This window comes from Phragmites australis, chromosome 17 (genome assembly GCF_958298935.1).
Source record: "Phragmites australis chromosome 17, lpPhrAust1.1, whole genome shotgun sequence".
NCBI classification, from domain to species: Eukaryota; Viridiplantae; Streptophyta; class Magnoliopsida; order Poales; family Poaceae; genus Phragmites; species Phragmites australis.
The window spans coordinates 7,928,998-7,941,872 of record NC_084937.1 but is presented as its reverse complement, the minus strand read 5'-3'; the positions used below and the strand labels follow the sequence as shown (position 1 = coordinate 7,941,872).

Genomic DNA, 12,875 nt, shown 5'->3' with positions numbered 1-12,875 from the left:
TCCGGATGGGAAGCATGGCAGTGAAAAAGTTGCCCCAATTTGCTGGGATGTCCACTAATGAATTACTTGCATGTGTAGGTGCAAAATGATGCGCCCAAAGCTTTGTGCCTTGTAGGCAGAAGAAGCCTTGCTGCTTAGTGGGTGAGAGATTGAAAGTTCCTTTTTGGAAGACTGAAGCTGTGGGCCTTTCTTCAATCAGTTGGACAACTCCTACCTGAATCTGCATATCAATATTGCTTCCATGGATGACATTCTCCTGCTGAACAACAGGCATAAGAGTGGTGGTAGTCCCTAGATCTATATCTGACTCTTCATACGTTCCTTCCTTCTGTTGCTCAGTTTACTTTCCAACCCAATATTGTGGCCTAAAGCATATTCCATCTCAGATCTGGCTGTAGATAACATATCATTAGGCGGATGGATGGACAGTAGCTGTGCTTCTGCTACATGGGACCCTTTGTCAGTTGGCAGAACATTGAGATCAAAGTCGCTATTTACCAGAACGACATGGTCTTGCTGTGTAAAAATGTGCATCATTATCTTGGCAGTCCTGAATCTGTTGCTCGGCTGCCGGTGCTGCATCTGGGATTTAGCCAAGCCAAAAACTGAGGATTAAGAGTGGAGTTCATTTTGTGAGATTGAGCAGATGCGGTATCACGGAAACAAATCTTTCAAAGATTTGCGCATTACGCAGATTTCCCAAGCTGCAATAGAGAAAACCTCCATGAAGACACGGTTTTGAAAATCAAGTCCGGCTTGCTGCATCATCTCAAAGATGTCAAGATCATGGTTCCAATAAATGCCAATCTGAGACCAACATCGAACACTAAAAGCACATTCAAAGAAGAGATGAAAAGTAGTTTCTTCAGTATTTAGATCACAGAGCACACAGTTGTAATTGTCCTCCTGAATAGCAAAGTTTTTCCTTCTTAACAAATTTGTTGAGTTTAGTCTTTCTTTGAAGAGGAGCCAGATGAGCATCTTAATTATGTTAGCACATTTAGTTTCCCAAATCCAAATGAAGGGTGCTAGGGGGACAAGCACTTGAAAGGCAGGGAATAGAATTTTTGGGTAGAGTAGTATTGAGAGTCCTAAGTATAAACCCAGGCATCCTTGTCATTGTTATTATTCTGGATATTATTAAGAACCTCATGTAACAATTGTAATTCTGCATAGGCTTGTGTTGTAAGAGGAGTATAAAAGTGCCTGATAGGGCCTTCCTCTACTCTGAATTGTTCAATAATGTTGTTCTGATTTAAGACAAAGGTATAGATCCTTCGGAGCTTGCTTTTCAGGTAATGTCCATTCCAAACATCCTGCCAAAGCAGAATAGAAAAACCAGTACTGGAAGGGCTGAGGCAATGCCTCTGAAATGATCACAACCTTCCATAACATCTTTCCACTAGAAGGACCCTTTGGGTGCCATGGCATGGGGAACACGCCCACCAACATAGTGGGTGTTCCAAATCAGCATAACCCATGGAATATCTAGCTTGTTGTAGAATTTGTGAAGATGTTTGACAAGGAGAGCTTCATTCTGGATTTGGAAGTTGATTACTCCTAACCCTCCTTTGTTCTTAGGAGTGCATACTTGCTTCCAATCTGCCAGACATTTACCTTTTAGAGTTGCATTGTTTCCTCTCCACAAGCAATGTTTTCTGGTCCTATCAATCATTTGAAGCTCCTTCTTGGGCAATTGGACAGTGCACATCGTGTAGGTTGGTAGGGCAGAGAGCACTGCATTTACAAGGGTCAACCTGCCAGCCAAACCTAAGAGCGAGGAAGTTGCCATTAGCCTCTTTGCATGTTGTTCATTGAAGGAGTATAATCCTCAACCTTCAGCCCTTCTGGTACCTAGGGGTAAGCCTAGGTAAGTGAAAAGAAGAGAACCCACTTTGCAACTGAAAACACCTGCCAATTGAGTCATCTTGTCATTTTGGATATTTATTGGGATCATGCATGATTTGGCATAGTTCACCTTTAGGCCTGTGGACTGAGAGAAGCTTTGGAGGGTACCTTTCAAACATAATAATTCCCTTTGTGAGGCTTTTAGGACTAGAATTGGGTCATCTGCATACTGGACAATCGTAAGTCTTTTGTATGAGTCAGATCAATGTGGGAGAGAATAAACTCATATGTTTCCTCTGTTGATATACACTGAAGCAGGTCGGCTGCTATGACAAAAAGAAAAGAAGAAAGAGGATCATCTTGTCTAACTCCTCTTTTGCAGGGAAAAGGCTTGCCGGGAACTCCATTTAGCAGGACCGCCGAAGTGCTTGAGTTTAGGATGGTCTAGATCCAACCTATCCATTTTCCATCAAAGCCTAACTTATCCAGCATCTGAAGAATCATTGTGTGTTCAACAGTATCAAAGGCCTTTTCAAAGTCAAGCTTTAGGATTGCAATTTCCCTCCTGGATAGATCTACTTCTGATGAAACCATACTGGTTTGTATGAATTAGCTTCAAAATTCCTGTCTGCAATCTATTAGCTAGTAGCTTAGTGAGCAATTTGAGAGCCACATTCAACAGAGAGATGGGTTTGAAGTCATTGACTTTGACTGGGTTGTTGACCTTGAGAACGAGAGTGATAAAGGAGCTATTAATGGACTACAAATCCAAATGCCCATTGTATAATTCACTGAAGAGTTGATAGAAGTCATCCTTTATAACCTGCCAGCATCTTTTGATAAAGCAACCATTAAAGCCGTCAGGACCCAGAGTTTTGTCCAAACGCATCTCTCTAACAATACCATCTATTTCTTCTTTGGTGAAAGGGGCTGATAGCAAATCCAAGTTTTCTCTTGGTAGAACAAGATCATCCAAGTCAAAGTGCATAATTGCCATATTAGAACAACCCATCCTGGCCTTAAAAGTTTCCCATATGATTGCAGCATTTTCCCCATGATTAGAGACAATTCTATCCACACTTTCTTCAAGGCTTGTGATTGTGTTGATTATGTATCTTTCAGTAGATGTAGCATGAAAAAACTTAGTATTCTCATCTTCCATCTGAACCCATCTGAAGGTATATCTCTTCTTCCAATAATCTCTTTGTGCCCTAAGCATGTGCATAGTGTGAGCTTTAATTATGGTCCTAAAATTGAATTCTTGAAGAGTGAACAGAGACTTAGTTTTAAAACTGCATTGCATTGATTAATGATCTTCTGAAGAGTGAACAAAGACTTAGCGTCTCTTGAGCACAACCCTAAGTCTTTTGAGTTGAGTTGTTATCTTTTGTGCCCCATTTTGAGCTTGGATAGGAGTGCTCCAGGAAGTTTGGACAGTCTCCATGAAGTTGGGCATATTAATCCAAAAGTTTTAAAATCTGAATATCACAGCCTTAGGAATGGATGTACCAATTTGAGCATAGCAGGGAGTGTGGTCAGAGGTTGGTCTTGCCAAAGGAATAAGGAGGGTGTTAGGGTAGGACAAAGACTTGTTAACTGTGGTGAAGCACCAATCCAGCTGAACTAGAAGGGGGTCCTCTTGCATATTACTCCAAGTGAAATTCCTACCTTTAAGAGGAACCTCAATCAAGCTCAACCTGCTAATGATCTCATTGAAGATTAACATGTCATTAATATTTCCTCCCGGCCTATTTCTATCTTGATCACTACGATAGAAATTGAAATCTCCCATACTGATCCCATTTTCATCATCCTGAATGTCTAAGTTGGCAAGCCAATGGGTAAAGGACACCCTGGCGTCAACCTGACAGGGTGAGGTACCAAGAATCCGCATTGAGCACTGAGGTAAAAGAGATGGTGATAGCAAAAGACGCCAAGAAGGTTACATTCCCCACAAAAAGAGCATTGTTCCAGCCAATTAGAATTCCATCAAAAGCACCAGCTGAGGGAGAGAAGGCAAACTTGTTAAATATTTTGGGGACAATCTTTTTCATGAAGGCTGTGTCAATTATTTCCCTTTTGGTTTCCTGTAGACAGAAGATAGAACAAGCACTTTCTTCAATTTTATTTCTCACTGCAGTCCATTTGACGTTGATTCATCTAAAACACTCTGAAACAAAGAGGCAGAAAAGCTTGGATCACAGATACAAGCAATGACAACCCCCCGCTCTTTGTTGTCAGATAGTGAGTAGTGTCATCTAGGTCTCAGTTCGAAGATGATGGTACGATTGATATCATGCTGGTCCAAACCGTTGGGAGGATGGATGATAGGATCGAGATGGAAGGGCCCGCACATAGAGGACTTAGAGTAGTTGTAATCCCCTAAGCTCAAACTAAAAGGGGAGGAAGCATAAAAATGAACTAGCAAAAGAATCCTCATTCTGCGAACCCAGGGCCACTCAGAAAGGACCATACACCGGCAGTTCATCTCAAAAAGACCCCATGACTGAACCAAACTGATGAAAAAAGTAATCCAAAAAGGAACCAGCAGACCTCATGTAGATCGTTACACAGTTGCAATTGAGAAAGCAAGGATTACTTAGCAACAGTATGGTTACAAAAGACAAATAAACTAGGGGGAAAAGACACCCCACGGTCTCCACAGAAGTCAAGTGTCATCATTATCCAACAATTGTTCATTTGAGGCATCCTCCTTGCAAAGTTGCAGCTGTAGATCCCTCGGCCTCAGCAGCTCCGCATCGGACACCTCCCTCGGAGGAATGCTGCACCTCTCTATTGCCACTTGCTGCAAGACATTAACCGAAATTTCTGGGTACGGTTCTTGCCTCTCCTCAAGGTCAGATAAATCAGGAAATTTGATAGGACCAGTGAAAATAGAAGAGGGGGGAAAGAAGTACCTAGAAAATTAGAACAGACTGGTGCAGCAGGTGAATTGACAGCTATTCTAGTTTTTCCAAGAACTTAAGAAATGCTGGATATGTTTTACCTTTTGCCTTCTCTTCCAGCTTCTTGCTCCTCCTGTTGGTTCCGATCAGCCTGGAAGTAGCATGAGCAAAAAGGTTTCCTTCCTCCATGGACTTGTTCATCTTCTCTTTCATCTGGCTCCTTCTACTATAGGTCTTGGAGTTGACCTTTTTGCCTTTCATGTCATATCTGCAGGCCTTTTCCTTGTTCCGAAGGTCCTTGGAGCCCTCAGGAAGGGTCATCGTCCCAATTGTGGAGGAAAATTTTTCTGTTTCAAGCTCTGTAATTTTGACCCCGCTGTTTTTGGCAGCTTTCTATAGGGGGTGGACAAGCCAAGGCGACTGAAGCTTTAGCAATCTCTGATTATTCTGAGACTGGGAAGATGACTCTATGGTGCAGCGAACTTCAGCAAAGGGGTGAGGCAAAGAGAACTGGAGCTTTTTCCACCAAGAAGGTTGAGCTTCTGGGAAAACTGTCATCAGAAGATTTCTCAGGGCCTCAGACAGAAAAGGCCCAATCCAATTAGGTGGCACGTCCATGTGACCTTGATTGACCAGCTGCATGTCTTCTTTATATTGGTATTGGTGGGAGGAGACCTCAGGGCCCACCTGACTGCCCAAGCTCTTGTTATTGGACGAAGAGGAGTTAGCCACCATCGAGTTGATCCCAGAGGAGAGTGCAAAAGTATATCGGGAGAGAGAGATTTGGGGAAGCCACACTATGACAGGACGTCTGGGTTCCATTTATATAAAGCTCAGTTAGTAATTATAGGGATTACAGTTGTTAGGATATGCACCACAATTAGAGGGATATGTACAACAAATCCTATCACTAACATTCCCCCGCAGTTGCAGTGGAAGGGGATCGGACGCAAAGACTGGACCGGAAATCAAGAAACAGCTGAGTCGGTAACCCTTTTGTCATGATGTCGGCGAACTGAAGATCGGATGGCACTTGTAAGACACGAACGTGACCGATGGAGACCTTTTCTCGCATAAAGTGAATGTCGATCTCGATATGCTTGGTTTGTCGATGTTGGACGGGGTTGGACGACAAGTAGACGGCACTCACATTGTCGCAACAAACGAGAGTAGTAGTCTGTAGTGGTAGATGAAGCTCCTGAAGTAACTGTTGAAGCCAGCAGCATTCAGCAACCGCATGAGCGACAGCACGATATTCCGCTTCAGCACTAGAGTGGGAGATTGTAGTCTGTCACTTTGACAACCATGAGACCAAATTATATCCCAAGTAGACGCAGAAGCCGAAAGTGGAACGCCAAGAGTTAGGGCAACCAGCCCAATCCGCGTCAGAGTATGCGGTGAGAGAGGTGGCTAATGTAACATGGAGACGAAGATCGAAGCCGAGCGTGCCCTTCACATACCACAAAATGCGCTTGATGAGCGTAAGATGTGGTTCGTGAGGAGCATGCATGTAAAGACATACTTGCTGAACAGCGTAGGTGATGCCGGGACATGTCAGAGTCAAGTACTGAAGTGCACCAGCAAGACTCCGATACTCTGTCGGGTCCTTGACTGTATCGCCAGCTGTGGCGGGTAGCTTGGCCTGAGTGTCCACAGGCATTGTGGTGGAGTGACACTCAGCCATACCAACGCGCTGAAGAAGATCGATAGCGTACTGTCTCTAAGACAGGAAGAGCCCGGACGGTGAATGACTCACCAAAATGCTGAGGAAGTAGTGTCACCGAGGTCCGTCATGGAAAATTCGTCGTGGAGCCAACGGGTGATGCCTGAAAGAAGCTTGATGGAGGAAGCAGTGATGACAATGTCATCGATGTACAGAAGCAAGTAGGAGGCATCATTGCCTTCACAAAGAACGAAAGGCGGTGTGTCAGAGAAGGACGCCACAAAGCCCAGCTACCAAGCATAAGTGGTGAACCGCTGGTACGAAGCACGAGGCGCCTGCTTGAAGCCGTACAGAGACTTCTGGAGATGACAGACGTGCTAAGGTTGAGAAGAGTCGATGAAGCCAGATGGTTGCTCACAGAACACCTCCTCGTCTAGTGTACCATGTAGAAAGGTGTTCTTGACGTCGAGCTAACGAATCAGCTAGGAGAGAGAGGCAGCAATGCTCAACACAACTCGGATGGTTACTGGCTTCACAATTAGGCTAAAAGCCTCGTCATAGTCGATTCCTGGCTATTGAGAGAAGCCACGAACGACCCAACGAGCCTTGTAGCGTGCGAGGGATACGAGGGATCTATCAGAATGGAACTTATGTTTGTAGACCCACTTCCTAGAGACGATATTAGCACCAGGTGGATGAGGGACTATAGTCCATGTCCTGTTATCCATGAGTGCAGTGTACTCATTGGGCATAGCTTGACGCCATTGAGCGTCCTAAAGAGCGGCGCGATATGTCTTTGGGATTGGTGAAGGAGCATCATGAACGGCCGACAGTTGAGCCGCTCGACGGGAATGATAATCCCGTCCTTGGCACACGTTCGCATATGATGAGGATCCGATGCCGACCTGGCAAGGGGCTACGGTGCATGTGTCGTGGCAGCGGGTGCGAACGAGCCTCCTCGATCCAGTGGTACGGGTGGGGCACCAAACACTCCGGTAAGGGGATTGAACATGTCGGGTTGGACACCGAACAGTCTGCGGTGTGCATCTGGAGCCATGCGTGGCGCGACAGTCGTGGCCGCGCATGGTGCGGTGGCGGTTGTGTGACCTAGGTGCCCAGCGAAGGCGCCAATCGTAGGTCTTGCGGAGCTGTCCTCTGATGGCCTGGACATGGAGGCCATGGGTGAGGGCGATGCCACAATCGGAGAAGCAGCCCCGGAGTGAATCGAGGCGCCTGAAGGAGCTGAAGGTCCCCATGCGTGTCCGTTGGTGGGAGCATGGACACGAGGTGGAGTAGCGCCGGATTGAGGGGCACCCCATGCATGCTTGTTGTTGGGAGCATGGACACGAGGTAGAGGAAGCTCCGGCAGTGAGAAGTCCTACAAAAAATCTAGCTGGCTGGCCACAGTTTGTGGATGTGAGTTCGACGAGGCGAAGGGAAAAACAGACTTGTCAAAGACCACATGGCGTGATATGATGATCTGATGAGTGGCTTGGTCATAGCATCGGTAACTCCGTGGGAACAAGGATAACCAAGGAAGATGCATGCGACAGAGAGGGCTAGAGTTTGTTGGATGCAGTGACGCACATGTTTGGATAGCAAAGGCAACCGAATACCCATAGATGGAAGTAAGACGATGAGGTGCCATGAAGCTTGAAGTATGGTGTCGCTGATCCTAGAGCACGACAAGGGTGGCGATTAAGGAGGTAAACGGCAACGCCGAGGGCCTCTTCCCAAAAGGGAGGAGGCATGTGTGCTTGGAAGAGTAGAGTACGCATAGTGTCATTAATGGTGTGTATAGCACGCTCAGCATTACCGTTTTGAGGAGATGTATACGGACATGAGAGGTGAAGAACAACACTAAGGTGATCAAAAAAACAAAGTGGTCGTGGAGTTTACAAATTATGTGCCATTGTCAGTTTGTATGGAACGCACGGAAACCCCGAATTGAGTGCGAACATACGCAAAGAAAGACTCGAGGGTGGCAAAAACTGACGACTTGGTGTGAAGAGGAAAACACCAATAGAAATGCGAGATAGCATCCACAATAACTAGGTAATATTGATAACCCGAAGTACCCATGACAGGAGATGTCCATAGATTGCAGTGTATTAAATCAAAAGCAGCACAAGACAAAGAAGTGGAGGAAACAAAAGGCAAACGAACATGCTTGCCCAACTAACAAGCATGACATAAGTGACAACTACTTTAATTGGGGGGAATGAACGATGATTGCTGGAGTGTGGCAGTAGCGTCACGACTAGGATGACCAAGGCGGCAGTGCCAAACTTCAGCGGAGACAACCGAAGAAATAAAGGTGGAGGCTATGGTGGTAGTGGAAGAAGACGGTATAGTGTATAGATCGCTCCCGCTATTACAGCAAAAATCACGGCCTTCGTCCGCAGGTCCTTCATAGAGAAACCGAGAGAATCAAACTCAATGGAGCATGAATTATCATGAGTAAATTTACGAACGGATAAAAGATTACGGACGAGAGACGGGACATGGAGAACATCGTTCAAAGCAAACGAATGGCCGGATGGGGTAGAAAAAGATGTGTGTCCCAAGCGAGAGACGGGCATGGAGGTGCCATTCCCGACCGTGACAGAAAAGGGAGAGGATGGGGAATGTGGGGACCGGAGTATACCATCGTTTGACGTCATATGCATGGAGGCTCCAGAGTCGACAACCCACCCACCATTCATGGTGAGGTTGTTCAAGGCAGCGACAAGAGCAGTGATGTCCCAAGAAGCGGGAGCAGAGCCCACCGGGAACAGCGTCAACTGGTACAGAGGAGCGACCATTGTGGTGAGTGCCTATTGGGGTCGGGCACCAAGAATGTCGGCGTCGCCTGGAGTCGAAGTGGCACACGTGTTCGTCCCGGGGTTGAAGCAAATCCAAGGACCGGGCGTGGATGAGCCTGAGCAGCCACTATTGCCACCCTTGGACGAGCCGTAGTCGCCCTTCATCTTTCCTTTCCCTTTGTTCTTTGGGATGGTCAAGTTGATGCCGCGGCAGGAGGAGCCGGAGCAAGAGGGCAGCCGAGAGGCACTGGAGAGGAGAGCGGTAGCAACAGTAGGTTTGGCTGTGTTCGCGAGCCGCATCTCCTCGGCGAGGAGCATTGACTGAGTCTTGGTGAAGGAGGGTAGCAGCGTCAACATGGAGATGAAGGAGGCCGCCTGTGACATCCATGGATTGAGGCCACGGAGAATGTTGAGAACGAGACGACGTTCCTCGACAGGGGAGTCGACATCGCAAAGGGCGTCGGTGAGCCGTTTCTGCCCCTTGCAGTAGGTGGTGATGTTGAGATCACCTTGTTGCAGCGTGTGGAAGTCGTTGAGGAGGACGATGGAATGGCTCTCCTTGTTGTCGAGAAAGAGCTCCTCGGTAGCAGCCCAAAGCGCATGAGCGCTCATGTTCTTGTCAAGGATGATGTCCAAAACCTCCTGGGTCATGCAGCCATACACGATGGAGAGGGCGGCGCAATGTCTTGGATCCACACAGGATCGACGGGTTGGGCGGCGGTGCCGTCGATGTGGGTGAGCAACTTATGGTGATCGAGAAGGGCAAAGAGGAAGATATTCCACTTGGTGAAGTTGCCGGTGTTGAAGTCGAGGAGGACCGGTATGGGCGCATGGCTGGAACCAATGAGCTCAGCGGCATCGAAGATGGTGAGGGGTGCCATGGCGCTCAAGGAGCATGGGACAAGGCTCGAGGAGGAGCCGGAGCCAAGAGCATCAGAGGAAGAAGAGGATAGGGTAGATTCGGACCCCATTATTAGCAGCGAAAGATGTAGGCCGGCGATGGAGATGCCAGCGGCGGTAGCTTAGGGTTGTAGGCCGAGCTAGGAAAGAACTCGCTCTAATACCATGCAAAAGTATATCGGGAGAGAGATTTTGGGAAGCCACACTATGGCTGGACGCCTGGGGTTCCATTTATATAAATCTCAAAGAACAATTACAGGGATTACAGCTGTTAGGATATGCACCACAATTAGGGGGATATGTACAACAAATCCTATCGCTAACAGAGAGGGATTGTTCATTGTGTTGTTGGATCGAGGCATGCTGGATGGAGGGCTGGTTCTGACTTTGGTGTTGAGGAGGCCAGGCTAGCTAGCCCTGCTGTGCATTCATCCTCAAATCCTGAGCAGCCTGGTTCCAAACCAGGTCTAGCTGACCCTGCTGCTAAGGAGGCAGGAAATGAACCTAAACCTCATGGGGATCTTGGGGGTGGAAGGGATGAGGGTTACCATTGTTTTGTTATGGTAGATCTTCATCAGGTGGGATGTCATCTTGTGAATCGGAATAGTCCAAGAGCGACCAACACCTCCCATTTTGTGACCCTGCTTGATCACCAAACTCTGCGGGACTGACTCAACATTTTCAAACAGACATCTCACCAAGGCATAAGCTTTGCTCCTACAACTAGAGTGCTAGTGAACTAACTTCCCAAAAGAAGCACAAGTCTGACCAAGAAACTCTATCTTCAAGTAGTCCAGGGGAAATCCTAGCAACATGAACCAACCAATGTGAGCCAAGGGGAAGTTGTGCAGGTTTTTTGTTGTCATGTTGGATGAAAGTTACTATGAAACCATCAATGACATGGGGTTGCCATTGAACAGGCTATCTCGTTGGAAACATCTCTGAGTTGAAAAAGCCCTATTCCTAACGGATGCTGGCAATAGTACTGGACTTGGAGATGCAACACATTCTAGATGTAGTCTTTGACCTGAGGGATGAAGACATGGTACTCCTGAGGGTTGATCTCTTCCTCACCATCGATCGCAACCAAATACTCTTCATGGTTTTGGGCATGGTTTCCTAAGAGGGAGACATGAGTATGCGAGATTATGTCTTCACCTCCATCTTCTACCCTTATATCTATTGGAAGGAACCTCAGAGGATCGATTACAAAGTTGGCCATGAGGCTTTTGCTCCGAACATGATTGGGGTAGAAAATCCTCTCTACAGGGATGAGAGCGAGGAGTTATGTGGAGGGAGATGAAGCGGTTGTCTATGATAAAGGGGGAACTGACAATGAACCACTTCTTGGAACTGCTTGAGGCTTAGATGAGAAGAGTCGATCCAAGGTACCAGACGGAGGGGTTTCTTTGAGGATCTTGGCTTTCCATCTCAGCCGTTGATTAGTTCGCTTTTTGAGACGGAATTTTCTAATGTGCCCATACGCAAAACAAAACCAATAACGAATGTCACTAGAACACTCTCTAATGAGGTGGACCTGACCAAGCAGTGAGAACAACTTCCAAGGTGACTATCACAATCTAGCGGGTCGGGCGGCCAGTAGCCCCTGAGAGGTGACAGCACATGAGTGTGCCACGGCACATCAGAGCTAAGAAAGTTGCATTAGGAAGGGAATTCCACAACTTCCAAAGAGTTTTCTCTATTAGTACCCCAGCTTTTCAACTGGTTAGCCTTGGGAAGGGAAATCGGAGCTACAGGAGATTTCCTTGGGACCCTGACAAAATCTTTGGCTTGTGTTGATAGGCCACACGAGCTGACCAATCTAGGTCGATGGCCATGCCTAGATGGGGAGAGGGTAGGCATGCTAGCGGAAGGAAATTTTATAAGACTCTCATGTGAAAGATCGATGTGATATTTTGATCCACGCCGTCCCTTCTCGATCCAACAGCTGGCACGTGTGCAGGAGAGAGCAGGAGATACATGTCGCGTGAGGAGAGTGGGCCTTTCGAAAGGTCAGATCTTATAAAATTTCCTTCTCATGCTAGCTTCAGAATGGCTAGGGTACACATGGAAATCCAAACTATGAGCCTTGCTTGTCCTCGAGAAATCACAATTTGAATTTGCTAGAGGCGAGTGCTTTCCAAAAACCCAAGAAGAACCAATGCCACTTGAACATGAATGATCCAACAGGGAAGGAGTGACAGGGCAAGAAAGATCTCCATTTTTTATGGGAAGATGTGAAAGAGAAGGAACATGGGGCCTTGGGGAAAGTCTAAGAACTAAATTCTTATCAAAGGAAACATTCTTCACCATCGACTTCACCTTTTTAGAAACATTCTTCACGAATCCAAAGATCTCTCTCATGCTTCCAATCTGAGCCCCCATCTCTCCATAGATGGAAATAGACATCAAAAGGTAGTGGTGATCCTTCGCTGGGAGCAAATGAAGAAAGCTACCGCTTTGTTGGCTACCTAGAATCGGAAATGATGATCCGATTCAAAATGAACATGAAGACCAACTGGCGAGCCACCTAGAAACGCATGAAGCGCAAAGCTCACAGAGTCTTCCATAAAGAGAAAGGTGAAACACTGGAATATAGCTAACATAAAGAAACAACCACGAGTAGAAGAGGAGGGGTGGTGTATCGGAGAATTGAACCTGACAAGGACTTCTGCTTGAAACTTGCCCTGGGAGAAATCCTAGCTTGAAGAAGAGGCGGGCGGATAGTCCTCCATCCACGACGGCCCGGAGCAC

At 46.8% G+C, this 12,875-nt stretch overlaps 1 protein-coding gene across 2 annotated transcripts; it reads right to left on the bottom strand.

Annotated features, from left to right (window-relative positions):
- Positions 1-4,331: 4,331 nt before the first annotated feature.
- Positions 4,332-5,359, bottom strand: LOC133896632 (uncharacterized). Of its 2 annotated transcripts, none has more exons than XM_062337229.1 (2): positions 4,856-5,359; positions 4,332-4,766 (listed from the first exon to the last, which is right to left on the bottom strand). In XM_062337229.1, the coding sequence occupies exons 1-2, from the start codon at positions 5,073-5,075 to the stop codon at positions 4,642-4,644; spliced, it is 345 nt and encodes a 114-aa protein (XP_062193213.1). In that variant the 5' UTR covers positions 5,076-5,359; the 3' UTR covers positions 4,332-4,641. The 2 variants fall into 2 exon arrangements, with proteins under 2 accessions (XP_062193213.1, XP_062193214.1); XM_062337230.1 differs by having other exon boundaries at positions 4,332-4,654.
- Positions 5,360-12,875: the final 7,516 nt, after the last annotated feature.